Source organism: Phalacrocorax carbo, chromosome 2, assembly GCF_963921805.1.
Source record: "Phalacrocorax carbo chromosome 2, bPhaCar2.1, whole genome shotgun sequence".
Taxonomy (NCBI): Eukaryota; Metazoa; Chordata; class Aves; order Suliformes; family Phalacrocoracidae; genus Phalacrocorax; species Phalacrocorax carbo.
The window spans coordinates 107,574,619-107,598,741 of record NC_087514.1 but is presented as its reverse complement, the minus strand read 5'-3'; the positions used below and the strand labels follow the sequence as shown (position 1 = coordinate 107,598,741).

Below are 24,123 nucleotides of genomic sequence, written 5' to 3'. Positions count from 1 at the left end.
TAACTGTTATTTTCCCTTTGTCAAAATGAAATCAGAGTGTATCAGAGCTGTAAGTGGTAGCATAAACTCTATAAAGTAGACCTGATTCAGTAGCACTGTAAGAAGGCAGATCAGTTCAAAATACTCATAATTTCTTTTCTCTTTCCCCAGCTTGATCACTATCCTCCAACAAGTTACAGCCTGCCAACAGCATCTGACATTCAGTTCAACTCCCCAAAGGCACTATTCCTAGGAAAAGTTATAGGTAAGATTTAATTTTATACCTGGTTATTTTATTAGATATTTTCAGAGAATACTGAAAACCATAAGCACAGGGGACAATGATATGTGTCGTGTTTGCAGCATGACACTTGCTGCACATGTCATTCTTGACTAGAAAGTGGTGATATTGGAGTTATACCTACAGGAAGGGTTATGTTCACTTTGTCACAGAGGCTGATGTGCACACAAATAAGTGATTGTCTGTCCAATGTCCAATGCATGGAAAAAAATAGATATGGGTAAAGAGACACTTTTAACATCATATTTGTGAAGTTTCATTGACCTCTCAGTGTCAGGGACAGGGAATATGAGGAAATCATCGAGACCACTGCTTCTATGAGGCAATATTAGCATTATTTTAAATAGCATCATCCACTGTGAAGTTCTCATATGCTTTATTCATGCAGCCAGGCTTCTTATCCCAGTGCATCCTCTTGTGGCATAACTATCCCTCATCACTCTGCCCAAACTGCCGTTTTCTCGCAGTGAGCCCACTAATGAGGTCCTCTGGAAGTCTGTAACACCTACAGCAACATTTTCAATCCCTTTTGTGGTCCTCATCATTGTTTCTCAGTGCAGCAGCTTCCCAGCCAGTTCCCCAGCTGAACTCAAAAGGCAATACAGATGCCTGACTTGTAGGCCATCCTACTTCCCATTGCTTAGTTTTTCTACTACTGGCATCTTACATGAATTTCCAGGGTTACTCACTTCAAGAATCAATTATTCCCCTGACATTTACAGCTTTTAAGACAGGCTTTTTTTCCCCTTTTCAGAGTAAGAGGGTATTGATATTATTTCCTCTAAGTGCTTTGTACAGGGATGCAATTGCTTGAACCACAGTGAAGGGTTTCACCCAGAAAATTGTAGACTTTTCTTTGTTTAGTGGCCTAAGGCAGTAATCTGTGAACCCCATGCACTGATTTTTGAAGTGGAAAAGCAATTGACCACATAGCTAATGTGACGTTTTGAAGACGTACTTTTCCATCTGTTTTGTGTTTATCATTTAATGTGTTGAACTTCTGTGAAATAGGAAATGAAAAACCTTTAAAATGGTTGGTTAACAAGAGAGACATGAACTATTTTCTGGTACTCTCTAAGTCAGTTCTGTAGATAGTACAAAAGACAACGCGGTCTGATTTTGGTGAGTCTCTGGAAACTGGGTGCATTCCCTTCTCACCTTACTGAATTAGGATGGTTGGACTAGAGCTGACTCTCCATCTTGGCCAGGCTGGCCTCTGTATTTATTAATTAAGGTGAGGAGATGGAGGACTTCAGATGGAGCATTCAGTATCTAGAATAGCTCTGCAGGCAAGGAATGGGGTTTGAGTCTTTCCTGCCAGGTAACTGTGAGTAAAAATAGCAGCTATAATTTGCTGAAGAGTGTTGCAGTGTCCATCTCCCATAATGGATTAATTGCCCGTGAGGTTCAGTTTCTTTTGAGGTGGCAGCTCTCTGTAATGTTTCATTTATTTAAGAAACTACCACAGTATGGTGGTACTGCCTCCACAACTCAGTCTTCTAAACAGGCTTACCTTTTTTTAATGGTTATTTGGATCTAGCTAAAACTGGCCCTGTCCTGGCCATTCTAATCAGGCAGTGCTTTGGAGGAGGCCGAGAAAGATGCATGACAGAGAAAATGTGGAGACAGGCGTACAACAGAGAAAATAAATACTGCAGCATAAGAGATTAATAAAAGAGTGAAGGGAAAGAAAAGGACAATTCCTAAAGCACAAGAAAACAATGCACTGTACACTGTGGTCTGAAAAAAAAAATGGAAGAAACATAAAATGAAAGAGAAAGCAAGAAATACTGCTTACGCTACACTCATTTAAAATACCTAAGTGCACACAGAGTTCTGTGAGGAAAACCTATTCCTTTGAATTGCTGAGCTGGCAGGTGTACTGGCAGCACAGTCATGTAACCACATAGATGAAACTGTGACATAGTTAGGAGTTTAGTCTTTGCACTGGTTCTTTTTGAGCTGAATTTTTAAAGACAGCCATAGCACTACAAAAATCAAAGTCCACCCAGCTGTCTCCCACATAACCCCATGCCCAAATGCTGGTTTCTTTGCCATGTTTAGGTACTCCCATTCTGAAATTTTCTTTAGGCATTCATGAAGAACAAAAAGGCTGCAAGAACTGGTTAGCTCAGATGGTCCATGGTACAACGTTTCAGGTCTAGGTCACTTATTTCAATATTGGCAGTGAATAAAATCCATAACCATCTCAGAGGTCCAAATAAAATGAGTTATCAATCCATGTTCTTTTCCGACAGATCTAAATCCACAGCAGCTTACATCTGCCTCATTTACAAAAAGTCATGTATCTGGCTGAAAATAGTTTTAAGTATCCTCTGACTGTTTGAGTTGGATCCTACCAAATGAGAAATGAAGCTTGGTAACAGAACAACAGCTGTATTCTGCTTGTTAATATCAAGGGGTTGATCATAGGACTCACTGGACTTTTTCAGAATAAAGACATAAGAAGAAAAAATAGTAGATTTCAGTGAATACAATTTGATTATCTGTATAATATTTGATATCTGGAAAATTACAATTTATATTCATCTCAGTCTTTATAAATAGGATAAACTGACAAGATCGATTAAGAACATGTTCCAAATACAGAATTTCAAACAGTAAACATAGCCCTGATAATATCTGTCCCATAAATACTTATGGTACAGTTGAAGATTGCCATCAGGAAGCATAAAGCAATCACAGCTATCACTGATGCCCACCTTTGACTCCTCTGCTAACTTGAAGTTTGGGAACAGGCAAAGGTCTTGGGGTACCCTGAAGGAGTGATTTGTGGATAGGTGTATTTCCATTTTCCTGTGCTACTTGGTGATTTTAAGCCACAGACAACTGCTTCACTGTTTCTGAAGATGCTATTTGTCATTCACTCTTAAAAACTGCATCATGCTTTTGTTATATATTATATATCCTATTATCCCTGGGATTGATTACTTCATTCTTGAACAGCATAGGATTATACTAGCATGGTTGACAATATGATTCTTTTGCTTCCTCTTCTGTACTTCTGTTACTGTCTTTGCAAAATAAGGTATTTTTTTAAGCAAAAGAGCAAATCAGTCCTAAAGAAACAAACAAAACCCCTTCTATTCTTTCTGCCAACAAAAATTGAACTCATCTGCAAAGACACAGATTTCCTGATGTGAAATTGTTGTGCGACTGACCACATCTATTGATCAGCTTTACCGTGCAATTCTCAGTAAGTCTGAATGAGGGAAGAGTGCGGTTAACACTGCTACACAAGTGCAGCAGTCTGAAGGGCAAAGTAGATGCAGAATCCAGTATCTTCAAAGCTTCTAATTGTCAACTCATGCTGGTGAGGCATACTTCAGTGGACCAGAGGGATTTGCACCAACAGAAGATCTGGATACGTACATCAAGTTACAATTTGTACCCACCTGCAATTACATCCTCTAAATGGGCAATATGGGAGTAGCCTCCTATCTCACTGCTAGTCTGTCATCAGTTGCATTCAGTTTCTGTTGTTCCCATACTATGCAATCCTTATTTGTCATAAAAAATGAATGCAAGCCCCTATTTCTAAAGACAGATGGAGTTTTTGAAGAGCACTCTGGAACAATCTTACTAAGACACCAATCTTCCACCTGTCTTATTTCCATTTTTATTAGGGTTATTTGCTTGGGAGCAGCCACTTCTGCCACAGCTGTGCTTTTTGTGATAGCTCAGCTGCTGCCAGTCAGAAATGATCACTTGTACAACACCTACCACAGTGCAACACCACCCTCTGTTCTAGGTGGTATAACAATATGGCTGATTAATAAAATGGTGACAAAATGGCTCTGCACCACATAACTGTTCATAATATTTTCTGTAAAGCAGGAGGGTCACATCAGAAACAAAAAGAAATGATTGAATTGCAGTTGTAATCAGGGAGCATTTCTTCTTCTTTAAGTTAAGGTGTTTTCTGCTTTCCTGAAATAATTTCCAGAAGAAGCAAATATTCATTGGCTTGAAAAACACTGCTATATAGTATTTTCAGCTTTCTGGGAAGCTGGAGATAAAGGCAGTCAGTATATAATCCTTACACAGAATGAATGAATGAATGAGAAATCCTGTTTTACGTGAGTGTGTGTCTCTAGTGCAAATATTAAAAATAATAACACTAGAGAAATGCAGGATTTTGTAAAAAAGAACGGAATTATTAATGTTTCAAGGAAGTTCTTTAATCTGTTATTTAAATGTACTTGGGCTTTGGTGGCTGACACAGGCAAGGTAAGAGGGAGAAGCTGGCTACCTGGATGACCAGCTATGAAGAGAAAAAAACAAAAAGTAGACAATGTGACAGGAAGTGTTATATGTTACAGTTCAGATTTTAATCTACATTTTCACTTAAGATGCAACTTGAGACTCATTACTGAGGCAGAATAGAACAGAGGTTTGCTTTTTCTTCTAAGTGTAGTGGGCTTGGATGCAATGCTTAGGTTTGTCTTCACATCCGTTTTGGAGACCTACACCAATTTCCATTACAGGCCTTGCTATATAGGGAACCAATGTCATAGCCTGTACTTTATTACTGAAAGTGGAGTATTTATTTGGGTTTTAATATGCATTTTTAAAGAATTAACTACACATAATTAAACATGATTTTGTAAAAGTATCTTCTGGTGATCAGAAATAATTTGAGAGTTTCTTAATAGGATATTTGACTGAGCACAGAAACACTGAGATACATCAAGAGTTGCTCTTGCGAAAAGTGGCAGGGAGGTAAAGGAAATGTGCTTCTTGTCTGTTTTCCATCTCCACCAACCACTCCAAATCAAATTATATCATTTCAAAAATAAATATCCACTTGGAAACAATCAACATAATGCAAGTCATCTATAACACAGACAGATTATCAATTTCAGAACTGACAGATAATCTCTGTAAACTCCATTTATGTCTCTGCCTCACCCTAATGCTCTTCAGGTACTTCCAGTAAGAGTGGCAAAAACAGAAACACCTTTCAGGTCTGCTTTCCTTACAAAAGCAGCTGCCATCACTAAAGAGATCCTGGAAATCAACCCCAGGGACTTTGAGTCTTTTCTCAAAAGTGGATTTCCTCAAGAAGAGGCAGAAGGTCCACTTCTAGATGTGTTATTATTTCCCTGGTGTCAATGAAAGTATTTTTTATTGTTCCCTGGCTGGAGTTTCTGTGTTTCTTTACCGGGGCATGTGGTGAAAATATAAAACTGGTCAGGAGACATTTCTCTGGATTCATTGTAACATTCACTGCCTTGGAGTGATGGGAGGTAAGACCAGCCAAATAATTAGTGTCAAGTGTGCAAAAGAGACATCACAGAAAAACTTCACAAAAAGCAGGAGATAAATGAAATTGCTTACATGGCTTAGGTAAGGTACAGAAATAGGAACTGCTTTTTTCTTTCATGGCATCTCTCCACAAATAGATGCTGAATAATAGGAGGCAAAGGTTCAAAAGCCTTTGAACTACCAGCAGGGACAACAGCAATTTTTCCAAGAGGGTAATCATTCTTTACAATAAATAAGATACTTACTTTTCCACAGAACAAGCCTGGCAGTTTGATGCTTCAACACTTCTAGCTGAATAACAAAAATGACCTACAATGTAATTCATCGTACCAAAAACATCATACACTTTCAAAACCAGCTTCAGTGTCGATATTTCCACACAATTGCAGAGGTTTATCACTTAGAGGAGGGTTTGTTTCATACCAGAGGATTAACATCTCATCTCTTTGAAAACATTTACCATCATTGAAAAGGGAGTTTTGATAGCCTTAATAAAAAAATCTGTAAAGGATATAGGCATTGTTATTATTGGTGCTCAGTTTGGGTATGCTTGCTTGACATTGACATAATCTGCTTATGAAGTTAACGTTAATCAAAGAAATCCTCGAACCAAATACCAGTTAAGAATTAGGTCTCTGATACTGTAAGGTACTTTGCTCAGCTCTTAAATTTGGATCCTAGAATATAATGCAGAGCTGTAAATAGATTATGAATAATCTAAAAGTATTTTTCTGCCACACATCTTTGACATGTATCTACTACTACCTCATGATCATAATAAGGTTAACACCTCATTATATCTATTAGCAGTGTGGCAGTCAGGGCTCCATGGCTTGAGTTTGCTCTGTGGCTCTCCTTCATTTCGCAGTGTGTAATTGGAGTGCAGGGTGGCTTAGCCTACTTTCACTGATAATGAACAGAAAATAGCTAGTATGCAGGAAATTCATCCACTAACTTCAAAGTAACTGCCTGCTAGTTCATTTCTGAGCACCAGCATTAACATTCAGTACTGTAATCTCAGAGAAAATGCATATGTGTATTTTATATGTCATATTAGGAGCCCTCCTGCTATAGTAGCAGTTGAATTAAAGATGTGCTTTCCCCTGCATGAGTCACACATGAATTATTGTACAAAAATATAACATCTGGACAATTGTCCTTCTACTCCTCCTCCTGTATAATAGCATTAGCCTGGTTGAAAGTTCTCTGGGATTTAATATTGCCTATCTCTTTGACCTCAGATGGCAGAAATGTTCCACAGCTCTTTTAGTTAAAACAAGAACCAAAGTAAAAGTAAAATATTTTTTTTTCAGTCCTCTGAAGTTTTGACCTCTCTGACTTCTCTGAGAAATCCTACCTACAAGCCCTGTTCAGAAAGGAGCATTTCCCTTCCAAGGGGACACATAAAGACTTTGAATTGCTGGTTCCACCCCAATAACTTCTGTGGCAGAAATCAGGGTAGTCCAAGTGAATGTTATCTTTTGATTAGGGGTTGGACTAGATGATCTTTAAAGGTCCCTTCTAACCCTTCTATGATTCTATGAAGAAGAGAAGCCAAGAATACTCATTGGTGCCATTCACCTCTCAGCATCCATGCTGCATCTTCTTTCCATTTTTCAGAATATTGTGGGATTCGACTGCTGCAGCATCAGCCTGCTGGCAACTCCAGAGAGACCAAAAGCAGACCCCAGACAAGCTGGACTAAATTAGATGCTATGGTGATCTCAGTAGTCATGAGTATAGACATCTCTGCTCTTCCAAAAATCAGCTGGAGTCATCTCCTCCCACTAACTTTTCACTCCCATCCTTCAGGAAATTCTTCATCTCTTCATCCCTATCCCATACTTTGTAGCTGCCAGCTGCCCTTTCACTTGCTTATTGCACTATTCTTTATAAAAAGACTTCACTGATTACTAGTGTTCAAATCTTCTGTGGACATTAAACAGCTCCAGAAAGCTATCTGTCTTTTTTTTTCCCATGCTCTTCTAGCATGCATACTAGCCTGTAACAGGTTGCAAGTCTCCTAGTTCCTAACTTACTTATAAAGTTCATTTCCTTCATGCTCAGAAAATTGTTTCATATAAATCGCACTACAGGATCTTCCGGAGAAAATAGTCCCATTGCTTTATAGTTCTTTCCAAAGTATGCATCTGTTGGCTCGGAAAAAAAAAGGAAAAAAAAAAAAAAAAGAGGAGATTGTAAAGACATTTAATTTAGTGCCATTTTGAAGAGAATGTTTGCACAAGTCTTATCTGACATTCAAACCCATGTGATAACACTGTTTAAAGGTAATGGAATAAAATGAAAACTTAAACTTAGGTAATTAGCGTGACCTTTCCCTAACTTCTGTATTTTATTAAGGTAGCATGTCTTAGTTGTACAACTTTTCCCTACCACAGAAAGAGAGGAACTATTTTACCTGTACTGTGTAATATCTAGTACTAATTTATTCCAAATGCAGCTGCTTTAAAGGGTCAAAGAGGGGAACTGAACATGTCAAGATCACCAAGGGCATAAATAAAACCTACTGTTGGGCCTATAAAATTATAATGGTATAGATAACAAAACTGGAGAGCTGAGAGCACCTACAAGGCCTGTAAATCATAAAACAAAGTGTTACCCAACCTGAAAACTCAAAGCCAAAAGTATACCTGAACTGGAAAGTGAGGGCATGTTATAATTTTCTTCCAAATATGTTTAAAGGAAAAATTGACAATCAGAATAGATGTCCCCTAAAATAACAGAAAGACAGAATTGACAAAAAATTGTCTTTACTAGGTCAAGGTACAAGTCTATACATTTTACATTATTTTACCTAACATGGGCAACTTCTACCCATGGCTCCAGATAGAAACCATTCAAAATGAATATGCACCCATGTTTTGATCAGAAACAGCTGCAGAAATTTTCAGTCCAGACAGATTATTTTGGTTGAAGGTGCAGATTATCTATTCGACATTACTTGTAAGGACAGGTAAATAAATTATGTCTAATTCAAAACTCACTCATTTTTTGACTATTGAAAAAAGCCCTCAGTTTTTTTATCTGACACTTGTTTCACTTAGGAAAGTAAAGGCTTTGGAGGAAGAAATCAGAACACAACAACTCATAGCCTGACAACAGTATTAAAATGAAAACTCTCATCTTTGGTCAGATGAATGAGAATCTCTCGAAGAGATAGTGTACCTCCACGTCTGTGATCTGATTCAGATACTGTCAGACAGGCAAGAGAAGTGGCTTGTGTCCATTGTTTTGAAAGATCACAGCTATCAAGTCAAAATTCTCCCTCAACAGCCATCCTAGTTTTCACTAAGTCAGTAAGAATTTGAAGTTGCCCATGTCCTCTTCTGATCTGCAATGGCCACTCACGCCAGAAGCACCAGAGGTTTCCTAGAAACTGGAGAAAGTTTGCTCAGGTTGCTGAAAACAAAGAAAAGCAAAGGGTCTGTGCATTTCTGGAGTGTCAACCAGATAGGAATTTCATTATATGTGCTACTATGCCTGAAATAATAAACCCCGAAAGGAGAGTAGGACCATTGCCCCTAGTAAAGCACTGCACTAATGCACCTTTGCACGATGGGGCTCAGAGCTGCCTTAGGTCTGAGTGGCTTTCACTCTCTCAGAGAAGTCTGGACATGTCCGTGCAGATAGGTTTTAAGCTGTACGGCTTTGTAGGAAGATATTTATCTCAGTTCAAAGGCTCAACAGAAAATCTTTGCATTACTAAACCCTATTTTAATCCACAGCCTTAAGTAGACCGTATACAGAATGTAAAGTAAGTCTATATTGCGATGCTGTTCTTTGCACAAGAAAAGTCACTTGTTCTGCATAAGTATAATCAAGACATAAAATAAAGTAAACCTATTCCTCAAACAGTAATGAATAAATGTGAAGATAATATTTTTGTAGGTACTTTACATCTGCTAAATTATTCATGGTGAATAATTTGCTTAACTCCCACTATCAAAAAAAAAAAGGAAGTAAGCAAATTATGGGAAGATGATTTAACATTTTCCTGTTAAGCCTGACCTTTGACTGTAGGTTCCTTTGTATTTCTTTTAAACGAAATGCTCTCATTATTTAAATCACAGAACCAAAACCTGACTGATTTCTTATTTTTAAGTGTTTGTGCCCAGCAAATTTTAAAGCTATATAGGTATATATACTCTTTAAATAAGTCCTTTCTGATAGGTACAGTAATTTATTCTCCACCTGCGTATTTCAGGGAACAGATAAAATGCTATTAGTTGTCACAGAGAAGGAATTCATTTAAAGGATTGCTCTTTTCATTTCCAATAGCTTCAGCTATGTCCATGCTTTAGATAGCATTGTAGCTGCATCAATGACCTCACTTAAAACTTGCCATAGCAATAAAGCTGTGATACTACGCAACATGGACTCATTGTCCCTGGTTATTTGCATGGTGTGCTTAGGGGGAAAACACTGGAAAGGTCATCCTAAACCCATCATTGCTGCTACTGCATCTCAGTCACCAATAATGAGCTAAAAATATGCACTTTATTTAGATTTTTGCACCACCTATGTTTTTCACGTGCCATTTCACTTATGGTGAAATGAATTTCAGATAAATTTCAGATAGTTTCAAGCTGAAACATGGCAGTCAGTCACCACAGGGGGGGAAGGCAGGATCTTACCCCTTGTTGAAGGAAGGAGTTTACTAGCCAGTAAAATACAAAAGGTCTAGTCTAAAAAGTAGATCTTTATATACCTAAGGAAAAGAAACAATTTGTTTTAATTTAGTAATTCAGATTGTCTTCACAGAATGTCAGGTTGGAAGAGACCTCAGGGACCATCTAGTCCAACCTTTCTAGGAAGAGCACAGTCTAGACAAGATGGCCCAGCACCCTGTCCAAATGACTCTTGAAGGTGTCCAACGTGGCCGAGTCAACCACTTCCCTGGGGAGATTATTCCAGTGGTTCACTGTCCTCACTGTGAAAAATTTTCCTCTTTTTTCCAATTGGAATCTCCCCAAGAGCAACTTGTGTCCGTTCCCCCTTGTCCTCTCCATGTGACTCCGTGTAAAAAGGGAGTCTCCATCTTCTTTGTAGCTCCCCCTTAAGTATTGGTACATGGTGATGAGATCCCCTCTAAGCCTCCTTTTGTCAAGGCTGAGCAAACCCAATTCTCCCAGCCTAGCCTTGTATGGCAGGCTTCCCAGTCCTTTGATCATCTTGGTGGCCCTTCTCTGGACCCCTTCCAGCCTGCCCACATCCTTTTTGTATAGAGGGGACCAGAACTGTACACAGTACTCCAGGTGCGGCCTGACAAGCGCTGAGTAGAGTGGGATAATGACTTCTTTATCTCTGCTGGTGATGCCTTTGTTGATGCAACCCAGCATCCTGTTGGCCTTCTTGGCTGCAGCAGCACACTGTTCGCTCATGTTGAGCTTCCTGTCCACCAGGACCCCTAGGTCCCTTTCCACAGAGCTGCTCTCCAGCTAGGTGGATCCCAGTCTGTGCTGCACTCTTGCATTATGTTTTCCCAGGTGCATGACCTTACACTTGTCTGGATCAGAAATTAAGAGGATGACATTTGAAGGGAAAGATGGAAACTGTCTGGACCCCCACAAGGCTTCCATGGGGACATCTACTATAACAGTTAAAAATTTTTACCAAAACCCAGGAATGCATTTATCTGAAAATGCATGTATCGTGAAAGGGGAAGGATTCAAGGATTCTGTGGTAGAAACTCTCTTAGCTCTCTTATCTTAAAGGAAACCTGAAAATCACCGTTGTCCCACCAGGGACGCAGGGCTGGCAAACTAAACTGGGGTGCCTCACACACTGCACTTCAGCAGAGCTAATGGCACTGGGTAGAATGTCTCAGTAAGGATGTCGCTAGCATCATTAGCAGAGATGGGAGGCTCTGCTGACTTTGCTCCCAATGCCTGAGCCAGCTCAAGTACCTCAGCTCAGTGCTGCTCTGTGCTGTGTGGACTATAGTTACTTCATGACTTAGGTGACTGACCTGCTTTCCTTTCTAGATAATTTTTTATAAATCATTTGTTGTTTGATCATTACATTTCAGCTCTTGGATGCATTTCTACATAGGACATTTTTTCCTCTTTTTTAAGAGGGTAGTTCATCCATAATTTCCCATTTTTTTCTGATTGCAATATTATTAGCTTGCTGTAATACTGTCCTAGCCTATGCATTCAACAACAAAATGTAGTTACTGCATTCATCCTGCTTGCAGCAGTCCTATAAAATAAACCATTTTCATGAATCAAGAAGGATAGATTTCATGCATTGTAACTGCACTTCATCTGTGGTAAATTTTTTTATTGTTTTGCAAAGCTGGTATCTAAAAATACTAGTAGTGATTTTCCTGAAATATTTGTGTTATGATGAGAATCACATATAAAAGCTAGTGCTTTTTGCAAATATCTTCAAGATAGTTGTCACTCTTCTTCAAGTTATTACCTGCATCCATTCAGCTAAAGGCAAGCTAGGACCCTTGCATTCAGTAAATGATGCTACTCAGTTATTTTCTCAATTGCCTAGATCTATTTTTTCCTTGGTGAAGTAATTCTTTTTCAACAAATTGTTGTCAGTTAAAAAGCTGATCAACATACTGTGCTAGGGTGTAAGTGTTCAAGCACTAGAAGAGATATTGAAATGAGTTGCACTGGCACAGTAACCAGTGCATTCAGAGAATGGGTCTAAGTTTTAAAGAATTGCACCATTTTACCAAGATACTGAGCTTTCTGCATTGAAGGCTGCTTTTCAGCTTTACCTCAGAGCACACCAGCAGCAAGACCTGAGATATTTCTGGGCAGCCTGTCTTCTTTAGCCTCCTCCACTTTGCTGTCAGCCCCCACAGCCCTGCTGTGGAAATGGCACCTGCAGCACCCTGCACAGACACTCATGGGCATCTCCACATGCAGCAAAGGAACTGACCATGGCTGTTTCTCAAGTCACATGGCCCTGCCAAGTTTCTGTGCCAGAATGAGAAGGCAGTATTTTTAAGTGACGTTTATCTCAGCTGAAGCAAATGGCATTTTTCACTGGCATATACTGTCAGGTGCTTTCTTAACCTTGAAAAAGAAGCCTGTTCAGCAGCTCTCTGATAAGTGCCTGCAAGCTTGCAGGACCCTGCAAATTTCTCTCCATTAATGCACATATCTTAATTGCTTAATACTGTTATCTTAACTTTGTAATAGTGTCCCCTCCAGGAACGAAGGAATGCCTGGCTGACAGATAAACTTGCTTCACATCTAGTACTGGTATTGCTGGTAGTGTGCCGAGTCCTTTCAGCTGAGGAATGCACTGAAACCAGTGCATTAATTTTATGAAGGACTTTTTTGCTGGGAATGAGGGTGTTATGCTGCACCCTCTCCTCATACTGGAAAATAAATACTTTCATCCTCTGTAAATGGGAAATGCTAGAGTTGCATTGTATTTCCACTTTATTCTGAGGTGGGGGGCAGAGAGGGAGAGGAGGACAGGAAGAGAGATTGGGACATGATGAGCCTGACAGACAGACAGACAGACAGTTTGTTTTCAGACTTGGATCTATCCCCTTTCTTGTTTCCCCCACCACAAATCAGCTAGTAAGGTGTTCGTCACAGGGTTCAGACACTATCTTCTATTCCCAGTGTGATTGCTTTACCAACAGTGCTGTTTTACATGGCTGTTTCTTGCACTGGTTTGGTGCCTTCTCAATGGTGTGCATGGCACTTACACACCAAATCCATTTCTATAACTTACCAGCTGGCTGTTTCCAGTCCTTCCTTAAGACTCACCTATGGCTGTTAGATTTTTTTAAAGGAATTTACTGTTTTCTTAATTGTCATAATAATGCATCCAGTCAGATTAAAAGCCAAATAAAAACAAGCCAAATCATACTATAATGGAGATGTACAAAATCTTGTGCATGCAAGTTGCCCTGCATTTGCCCCCAGTCCCCAGCCTGCCCACCTTTGAGCTTTCCCACAGCAACTGGTGAGGGCAGCAGGCTTAGGACTCATAGCAAAAACTGTGCTGCATTTCAATAATGCTACATTAACTTTACCTTTCTCCGAAGTAAAAGCAATTTGTGGAGCTTTCCTCATACACACACTGGCTCTGGGCTTCTTGCCTAGCCCGTATCTCCCTTAATCTCCCACCTACATCCTCTGACTCCCTTTTACCACACTCCCTTGTTCGCTCTGGCTCCAACTCACTAATAAATTTGCAGCAGGCAGCTTTTATCTCAACTATATTCAGGTCAGGCTCCATCCTGTTCCTGCTACTGGATTCAGAGTGCTGTCTCTCTGCTGCTCTGGATCCAGCTCCTTCTCCCCTTGGCTCACCCACATTTCAGTGCCCCAGAGGCTCACAGCTGCCATGAGTCTGGACACCCAAAGCTGTGGTGTGGTCCGTAAAGCATGGCAGAACTCTGCAGGTCAGCTTTTTTCTCCAGGCTTTTAGCATAAGCAAATTGTATGCCCTTACTGTCTATATTTTGGGGAAAAAAAAAAAAAGTATAAATTGTTAGCAACTGCTTAGACAGTTTCCTTTCCATGAGAATAAAACAGCTGGGGCACCTTAATTCTGAATATCAAGTTCTTGTTGTGAAGTTGGGTAAGTGCCTCTGGAGGGGGAGAAAGAGGAAAAGAGATGAAGGGACTGAGGAGTGGAGAGTGGAGTGGAGTGGAGTGGAGTGGAGTGGAGTGGAGTGGAGTGGAGTGGAGTGGAGTGGAGTGGAGTGGAGTGGAGTGGAGTGGAGTGGAGTGGAGTGGAGTGGAAGAAGCTGTGAGAAACACAGATGTGGGGCACAAGATAGTCATGACAAAGCAACAGCATTGATAAGCTAGAAAGCTGGCTGATACCAGGTGCCTGTGGCTCAAACAGGAATGTCCTGCTCCTGTGGTGCTAGACTGGAGCAATGTACAGTCTGGGAAACTGCAGTTGATCAGCTGTCCATGGGAGATACAAGGTTTTTCTTGTTTCTTTGCGTTTTTCTTACTGCCTGACCATGAGGCAAAGAAATGAGCAAATATATATTTACCTCACCTGTCTGCTCCTCCTTAATTATTGTGGATTGGCTTCTACTTGCTGACAAACTCAGGTCTCCTGTCAAAATGCACAGCAATTGTCTTAGCTGAGCATGTGACAATTTGGCTTCATTCCATGTTGTTTTCACAGATCTCAAATTGAGGGCATCAAGTTTTGTGCCAGTGCATTTCCATCCTTTTGGATCTCCATTCTCAGGATTTCAGTATCATGGACAAAGCTAGCAACACATTGCTCTCCCCCTCAATTCGCAAGAGAAAGCTGATGAACAGGACCATGTGATCAGTGCTACCCTTACAGTGACCTTCTGAGTTTGAGCAGCTGACAGAAAGTCCCCTGCTCTAACCATCACCTTAGCTGCTTTGCTATTTAACTGGTTTACAAACACATCAACCAGCCTTTTAAGGCAAACATACCAACTTGCCATAGATTTTTTAAGACAAAAGAACAGGGTCCTCCTACAATTTAAGGTCCTGCCATCTCAATCTAGCCTTCACCTCTATTCTCTAGACTGCTGCCTGAATCAGACTCCTCCTATTAGTAATGAACTGGAGGCAGGGAGGAAAAAAATGAAAAAATACTCATTTAAAATTTTTCTTGTTTTCAGGTGGACTCATCCACAAAAAATCCCAAGTATAAAAAAATCTTTTTTAAAAATGCATATTGGGATTTTCTTGTGCCCATATTCAGCTCCTCTTGTAGAATTTGGTGCTGAGCATGCTCAAATACAGTCTTTTATAACTATCCACAAAAGTAGTTTCTGCAGATGTGTATGTACCAGCTTGTTGGATGCTAAAAGACTGTTGGCTCTTCCTTTTACAGGCCACCTATCACTGTTCCTTTTTTCCATCTCTTCTGTTCACTTGCATCCACCCAGCAGTCCAGCAATAACTCTAAGCAGGTTGATTGTCATTCAGAAATCTTGGACAACTCACCACTGTGCCTGTGAAATTAAACTCTGCTTTGCACAGACTGTGAACTGGAAGATGTTGTGGCTACATTAGCAGATGCACAGATAAATGTTATGTCCAGTAAGTTCAGCATATCCAGAATATTTCAGCTTCACTGTACATCTGTCGATGTGTCAGACTACATGCTCTCTGTGCATTTCAATGCTGTCAGACACATGAGCATCACAAAGCTCACTATTATATTGCAACTACCAGCAATATCTAAAGTATTTATTTTTCCCAGTTTGGAGGAGGGGGGAAGTACAGGTGGAAAGAGATTTTTAAGACAAAAGAATCTTTAATGGTTTGTTCTTTCCTCAACTTAAATCAAACTGCTTCAATCAGTGAGTAATAGTCTGTCAATCAAGGAATGGAGGAAGCATATCAGATTTTAGAGGATTTAGTACTTCAGTAAATTTCAACATAATCATGATGAACACTAAGATTTCCTGGCACAGAAGTTCTCACATATACCTATGTTCTTGGAGCACCTGAGGCTTCTCAAATAACCTAAGTTTTCCAGATTTCTGTGCAGAATTCTTCCAGTGTGAAACAGGTGTCTTGACAACAACCATCTTTTCCTCCCACCTGTCTACCAATCCACGTCACCCAGAGGCCTGAACCAACCACCTGATGCTTAAAAATCTCAAAGAAAAGCATTTGTTCTAAGTGCCTGAACATTGTGATGTGAAAAGATCTGAAAACAGCAGAGTTACTCCCATAAAACTGCAGACAAAAGAAACCAGGAAAAAAAAAAGAGGGGAAGTGGTAGATGTAACAACAGAATAAAAGGTATAACTGATGATAATGCTTGGAATAAAACGGGAGAAGGAAGCAACTGAAATGTGAATAAAGAGGTTGTGGAAAAACAGTGGTGAATAAGGAGGATGGGGAGAAAACACTGAATGGGAAACCATGGATAGGTGGTGACCTGCATCGCATAACCAGATATATCAAATACTTGAACAGAAAGCCCTTGAGACATGCAGGGCCAAACATGTAGTAAAGCACCATAAGCTTTACTCCAGATATGCTATCAAATTCTACTTAAATTCTCCATTTCTTAAGCTGACTTACCAAAAACCTCTGCACATTTTATGGAGAGCCTTTTTCTTTAGTTCCTCAGGTCTTGGAGTTCTTTCTTCTAATATTAATTCTCTGATGTCTTTCTTTTATTCATACTGCAAATAATTCAGCACCTTAGGACAGCAAAGATTTGGCTTCTCCACTCTAGTAGTTTAATATATGTGTATTTTGTGACTAAAACTTACTTAACACATTAAAGTCTGCTAGAGGTTGATTTTTACATGGTTATTTTAATGAATTTTTATATACACACATATAAGCTAAATAAAAAATTCTAAGACAATGATACCAAGCAGACTGTAGAAGGAAACTGATTTCCTCCTAGAATGTGTGCATGCTTCAGCATACTAAAAACTGGAGCTTCTTTATCAATTCAAATACCATTTTTCATCTTCCAGTGAAATCTTATCTGAATATACTTCCATTCTGGAGATTTTACAGTTCATGCATTTCTGTATATACTAATTAAATATCTAATTTTCTGGTTGGGTCTCTGATTTGAATCTAAAGTTTTGGCAGCTTATTCAATATTAGCCTTTTGATTGGAAAGAATAACTTCATTTCTTGAAGGAGAGAATCATATCTTAAATATTCATTTTTAAAAAGAAAATCTTATTTTAATTATATAATTTTCTTCTCTCTGGTATCTCACCGTAATTAATACTTTATCCTTTTTACCCTCAGTGCATTGTTCTAGAAATTGAAAGGACATTCATCTGAGAAAAAATTAAATCTCAAATCAGGAGGAAATAAATCTCTTCGTGACATGGACCTGTTCTTGTCAACGACTTCAGGCACTCCAAATGAAGTGAAGTACCCAATTATTACAGATTATGCTCAGTCACCAACAAGAGGTGTTTCTGTTCTGTGCATTTCATCTGGGCATTCAGGAAGTGGTTGGAAAAATGTTTGTCCTTCCAAAGTTGTCATTTTCTTACCTCCCCCATTGCTTCTGCTATCGGACAACAGTTCCATTTCCTCATCTGCTACATGACCTTTTTTTTTTGTGAAATACCCATGGTGAAAGCTTCTTGTATTCGCACAAAACCATGTGTTCCTGTAGGACAGCTGATCACAGGCCTGGTTTTGAGTCTTGCCAAATGCTGCTCTTGTGTTACTCTCTGAGACATCATACTGCTGCTATTTTGCAGTGGTTCACAGCCCAGTCAGCATTTGACATGAAATTAGAGACTGTTTCCCAGTTTTATGCCCCCTACAAGTTCATCTGCTGTGGTTCAATTCTGTACTTCCCTGCTGTACAGCTGGGGCATGTCCCATACAGCAGTCTAATCCAAGCCTCCCTGGCTTTACAGCTTTGTTTTGCACAGGCAAAGCCTTTTCATCAGGCTGTTTGGGGACTTTTTAAGGCTTGTTGAAATTTCCACATGATCAGCCAGCCTCTGTCCTGGTAAACCTGTTACAGAGGCAGCATATGTTCAATAGCATGCGCTTGAGACTGTCTTAGCAGGATCTGAAGGCAGTTGTGCAGAACATTTGTAGTGTCAGCTGGAATGATGTAGTACAAAATAAACTGGTCTGCTAGTTTGGGATTTGAGATCCAGAGTTTCAGAAACAGTTTAAGATAGTATCATGCCATCTGTCTTTGCATGACTGCAAAACCTTCAGTAGTAACAAGACAATGCCAGTGATAGCCTTCTGAATGACCAAAGAAACACCCGGCACATTTGGTCTGAGCTGTGGAGGCACCGCAGCAGCTCTGTAAGCCACCTGCCGTTCCGAGTACATTGTCAGTCTTGGAGATAAATTTTACCTAAACAGCACATTAAATAGTTTTTTTATAATGAGTTCTTCAATAATGTAAACTGAATTACTTTTTAATCATCAGGAGCAGGCTAGTCCAGTGGACCTGATGTTCAGGTTACTATTGCTCTTAAAATGGAAGAAAGATTTTGGTTGGAAGGGATCTTCAGGGGTCTCTAGTCCAACCCTTGGTTCTTCAAAGTTGGAGCAGGTCACTCAGGTCCTCGTCCAGCTGAGCTTTGAATTAGAAGGATGGGTATTCTAAGTCCTTGTTCCAGTGCTTCCACCATTTTCATGGCTGAGGATGAGGTCATAGCATTAGGAAAAGGATGGATTTCTTTGCTCTTCCACTTACACAATGTTGGGGTTTTTTGTTTCTGTTCTTTCTAACATACCGGATAGATAGAGATCCCTGGAGTTCGGTTTTTCTGATTGAAGACAGCAAAGGCATAAACCAAACTCTTGTCTTACTGCCAAATGTCTGTCTCTTTATGAGCTATACATACACATTATAGATACTCTTTTGTTGGCTCTTTTATCTTCTTTTTATAGAGAGAACCTGGTTTACATACTACTCGGGAAATGTCAGGCTTAAAACAGTTCCTGGTTTACAGGAGCACACTGGATTCTGGAGATACTGTTGACTCAGACCTATGGACTTTGCAATAAGGATGTGGATTTCTGAATATACTTAACAAAATTCTTTTATTTAATTATTTAAGGGTATATAACAAGCTGTTCTTCATGCTGAGATAATGTTTAGTAATTTCACCCCAATGCAAAATGCTCTTATGATGATCACAGGCTAAACACGTCCGAACGCATTGCAAATACCAATCTTTGCTCCAAACAGGATTGCTTTTGTCCTTGCATTTTGTTTCCCTTCAAATTTGGCCCCTAAATATCAGGCTGATACTCTGTCAAAATTGAGTTGACTTCTTATCAAAACCATAGGAGTTTCAATTTTACCATTTCCGGTTTTCTTCCCTTTTAATACCTGGCCCTAATGCAGGCTACGTTGGCTCACAGTTGAGTCAAACTGTGTTACAATTTGACTGGAGCCTTTAGAGTAATTTTCAGAGTTCAACTTGGGGAAAATAATGGGAATCCTTGACAATGCCAATGTTACAGAAGAGCCTGTGCATGGAAGGATTGTGCTTGCTTCATTCCGGGCTGCCAAGTTGTGATGCTAACAATTTTGACAAACTGAAAATAAATTGCGTCTTATTTCAGAGACACATGAGTATTATTCCAACAGGAGCGTCCTGTGTTTTAATGGTCTCAGCACTGCTGTGATGCTCACCTGAATTCTTTTATAGTCAATTTAAAATCCATGTAGGCAGTAAATACATTATGTTGGATGGGAAGGGCAGGTAAAGAATATTGTGGTATTAAAAAAAAAACTTTAGGAAAAAAAATTGGTAAGGAGCAGCAGAGTTCAGAAGTGAACCTAGCTAATGGCTGATGGACTTTGGTGATGGTGACTTTCTGAAGGATAGTGCAGAAGTACCTTCAGTTCACAAATCTGGACAGTTTTAAATATTAAAATCCTTTTTAAACAGAGCTACAAAGCTGTCATGTAAGTTGCTTGAGCAGTGTTGACCTTTGCAAACAGGCTCCACTCCTTGGACAGATAATTAGGCATGTCTTTCCATCAGGAGAGATGAACTCTTCAAGACTCGGCATTCTGCTACAGCGCTCAAAACACCATAAAGTAAGATATTTCCTTCTGATGCACTGCTACAGCACAGAGAAAAAGAATAGCAAAAGAAATTTAGTGTAATGCTTTATTTTATCTCATGAAAGTTATTGTCAGGCAAATATAACTAGGAAGTGTGTGTTTATGATGAGTTCTGCATTAGTCTGTTTCCTATAGCAGATAATGGCTGGTTTCCTTTTATCTCCTGAAAAATCTGTTCTCTGACATAATAGTGCCCTATATGAGGGAAACACATAGTGCTTATGAAGATGAAATTACACTGATTGATTGTTTTAAATGCAGTGATTTGCAGAACAGCAAACTGAGCAGGTGCTGCAGTGAGAGAACAAGTGGCTTCCTAGCAGGCAACAAGCTGACTTTCCATTCTTACAGCAGACCTCTGTAAGTTCATTTTGGGGAGTAATTATTGCTGTTTGGATCATTGTATCTCAGTAATTAAGATGTGAATTTCCTTCTCAGTTGGATATGTCTTTGGTACTTGCAGTGTGCTGTCAGTGACTACTGACATTATTGTTATCTGAGTAAAATATATTCTAAATCTCATTAAATATTTGTTGTATTTGCTTACATTAATAATTGTTATTTTGAATTGAGGCTGATTAGATGATAACACATTGGCTTTCAGCCATGACAGTAATTCAGTTTTGGAGTCCTGATTACTGCATGGAAAGCTCAAACCAAGGTCTCATATTTGTATACATTGGAAGTAAATTGGATCTGTATTGTAAAGGCAATTAGTCTAACAGTGAGCCAGAAAATGTAAAAGCCATACAATACAATCATGGTAATTTGTAATTGGGTTGCTTTTTTTATAAAGGAACAAGTTATTTTTGACATTTAGGTGGTGCCAGGAAATTTTGCTAGCCAGGGAAATCATGTTTATTTCCTCAATCAAAGCCTGAACTCTGGAAGAGCCACGTTAAGTACACAGTTCACTCCAAACAACCACTGAGCATGTATTCAAAAGGGCATCAGCTGAAGGTGTCATTTCAGTAAAACATGCAAAGCCCAGTCTTAGCGTTTCTATTCATAATCTTTGCAGTCAAGAATTAAGTCCTGTGGCAGTCTGCGTTTTGGGGAGACTAGGAATAATTTTGCTCCCAAACTACACAAAAGCTCAAGCAGGTGCCCTAAGGCTGCACTCATTTCAGAGAGTGACCTTCACCAAAGGCTGTGTGTAACAAAGGCATCACCAACAGAGTGACTACTCGGCTGGGAGTACCCCTAAAAAGAGAAGAAGAACTGAAACTTTGGCAGGAGTAACTATGTGGAATGAAGCCCTGAGACCTGTGAGGTGACAAAAGGCCTTCCAGGTTGTCGTGGCAGGTGGCAGGAGCCTCTGGCAGGTATCCACCCCTTATTCCATACCATTCATGTCATGCTCAGGTCTCATACTCTCCAATACAACTTCAATAACCCCTACCCACCTTCTCATCCTTTAATAGAATATACAGATTTTGTTTATCATTCCCTAAATGTATGGACCACCCCTGTAAAATGTCTGTGTAATGTCCACAGATGTCCACTGAGTTCATTTAGTCCATGACTTTGGACTCCATCTATTGTATGAGTCTTTCAGGGCCGGAGAGATGGTGTGTGTGGTGTTGGATTGTTGCATGCTGAAGTCAGTCCTTGTTCCCTCACTGCTGCACTGTCAGTCCTTGTTCTATCACCACTGGACTTTGCTTGGTCCAATAAAGTTTTTTTTTTTAATTAATTTGGGAAATTCCCACCACAATACCATTGATATGACATATGGCAACCATAGTAGTGATGACATACAATGTTATATAGCAAGTAACAGCATACTATTCAGTTCATTGGCTGTTTTCACCCAAAATCAAATCCTCTTGAGGTACACACCCGGACTCCTCCATCCTCCCGCATCACCCACCAAGTGCACCCAGGTCCCTGAGCAAAAGCGATCCCACGAACAGGTTTGCCTTTGCCTGAGGCAGGAATAACCCAGATTGTTTTCCCCAGCATATTTTTTATGTGCACTACAGAGACTCTATCCCCTTCAACAGTGCATAAGGGTTCTGACTGGGCAGGGCCAGCTCGATTGGCAGATCCCCTAGTATTGACTAACCAGGTGGCTTTTGCTAAATGTGTATCCCTGATTTAAATGTTCCACCCTCCATTGCTCTCAGCGTAGTCTTTAACAGTCCATTGTACCGTTCAATTTTCCCAGAGGCTGGTGCGTGATAGGGGGTGTGACACACCCACTCAATACCATGCTCTTTGGCCCAGGTGTCTATGAGGTTGTTTCAGAGATGAGTCCCGTTGTCTGACTCAATTCTTTCTGGGGTGCCATGTCACCACAGGACTTGTTTCTCCAGGCCTGGGATAGTGTTCCGGGCAGTGGCGTGAGGCACAGGGTATGTTTCCAGCCAGCCCGTGGTTACTTCCACCATTTTAAGCACATGGCGCTTGCCTTAGCGGGTTTGTGGGAGTGTGATATAGTCAATCTGCCAGGCCTCCCCATATTTATATTTCAGCCATCGTCCCCCATACCACATAGGCTTTACCTGCTTCGCTTGCTTGATTGCAGCACATGTTTCACATTCATGGATAATCTGTGCAATAGCGTCCATGGTCAAGTCCACCCCTCAATCATGAGCCATCTGTATGTTGCATCTCTCCCTTGATGGCCTAAGGTGTCACGGGCCCTCGGAGCTAGAAATAATTCACCCTTATGTTGCCAGTCTAGATCTATCTAAGCCACTTCAATCTTAGCAGCCTGATGCACCTCCTGGTTGTTTTGATGTTCCTCAGTGGCCTGACTCTTGGGGACGTGAGCATCCACATGATGTACTTTCACAACCAGGTTCTCTACCTGGGCAGCAATATCTTGCCACAATGCAGCAGCCCAGATGGGTTTGCCTCTACGCTGCCAGTTGTTCTGCTTCCACTTCTGTAATCACCCCACAGGGCATTTGCCACCATCTAGGAGTCAGTATAGAGACAGAGCACTGGCCGCTTTTCCCGTTCAGCAATGTCTAAGGCCAGCTGGATGGCCTTTACTTCTGCAAACTGGCTCAATTCACCTTCTCCTTCAGGTGTCATGTAGGACTCCATACAGCAGCCTTCCATCTTTGATGCTTTCCCACCAGATGACAGGACCCATCAGTGAACAGGGCATATTACTTCTCATTTTCTGGCTATTTGTTATACAGCAGGGCTTCTTCAGCACTTGTCACCTTCTCCTCTGGTGATATTCCAAAGTCTTTGCCTTCTGGCCAGTCCATAATCACTCGAGCCCGCTGGGTGGTCAGTGCAACCCATTTACTCCATGTAGCGTCAGTTGCATGATGTGTAGAGGGGACGTTTCCTTTGAACATCCAGCCCAGCACTGGCAGTCGGGGTGCCAGGAGCAGCTGTGCTTCAGTACCAACCACTTCTGAAGCAGCTCGAACCCCTTTATATGCTGCCAATATCTCTTTTTCAGTTGGAGTATAGTGGGCTTCGGACCCTCTGTATCCATGACTCCAAAACCCTAGGGGTCGACCTCAGGTCTCCCCTGGCGCTTTCTGCCAGAGGCTCCAGGTAGGACCATTCTCCCCAGCTGCGGTGTAGAGCACATTTTTTACATCTTGTGCTGCCCGGACTGGCCCAAGGCCTACTCCATGAACTACCTCCTGTTTAATTTGTTCAAAGGCCTGTTGTTGCTCAGGGCCCCATTTGAAATCATTCTTCTTCCAGGTGACTCGATAGAGAGGGCTTACGATCATACTGTAATTTGGAATATGCATTCTCCAAAAACCCACAACGCCCAAAAAAGCTTGTGTTTCCTTTTTGCTAGTTGGTAGAGACATGGCTGCTATTTTCTGATCACATCCATTGGAATCTGATGATGTCCATCTTGCCATTTGATTCCTAAGAACTGGATGTCTTGTGCCAGTCCCTTAACTTTACTTTGTTTTATGGCAAAACTGGCCTTCAGAAGGATTTGGACTGTTTTCTTCCCTTCCTCAAAAACTTCTTCTGCTCTATTGCCCCGCACGATGATGATACAAATG

General features: G+C 40.4%; 1 protein-coding gene across 1 annotated transcript in view; it reads left to right on the top strand.

The window, feature by feature from the left end:
* Positions 1–24,123, top strand: part of CNTNAP2 (contactin associated protein 2) — a 1,195,621-nt gene that overhangs the window by 1,132,326 nt on the left and 39,172 nt on the right. The window contains exon 21 of the mRNA XM_064443813.1: positions 151–244. Within this exon, the coding sequence (XP_064299883.1) occupies positions 151–244 (94 nt within the window). The remainder of the gene's footprint in view (positions 1–150; positions 245–24,123) is intronic.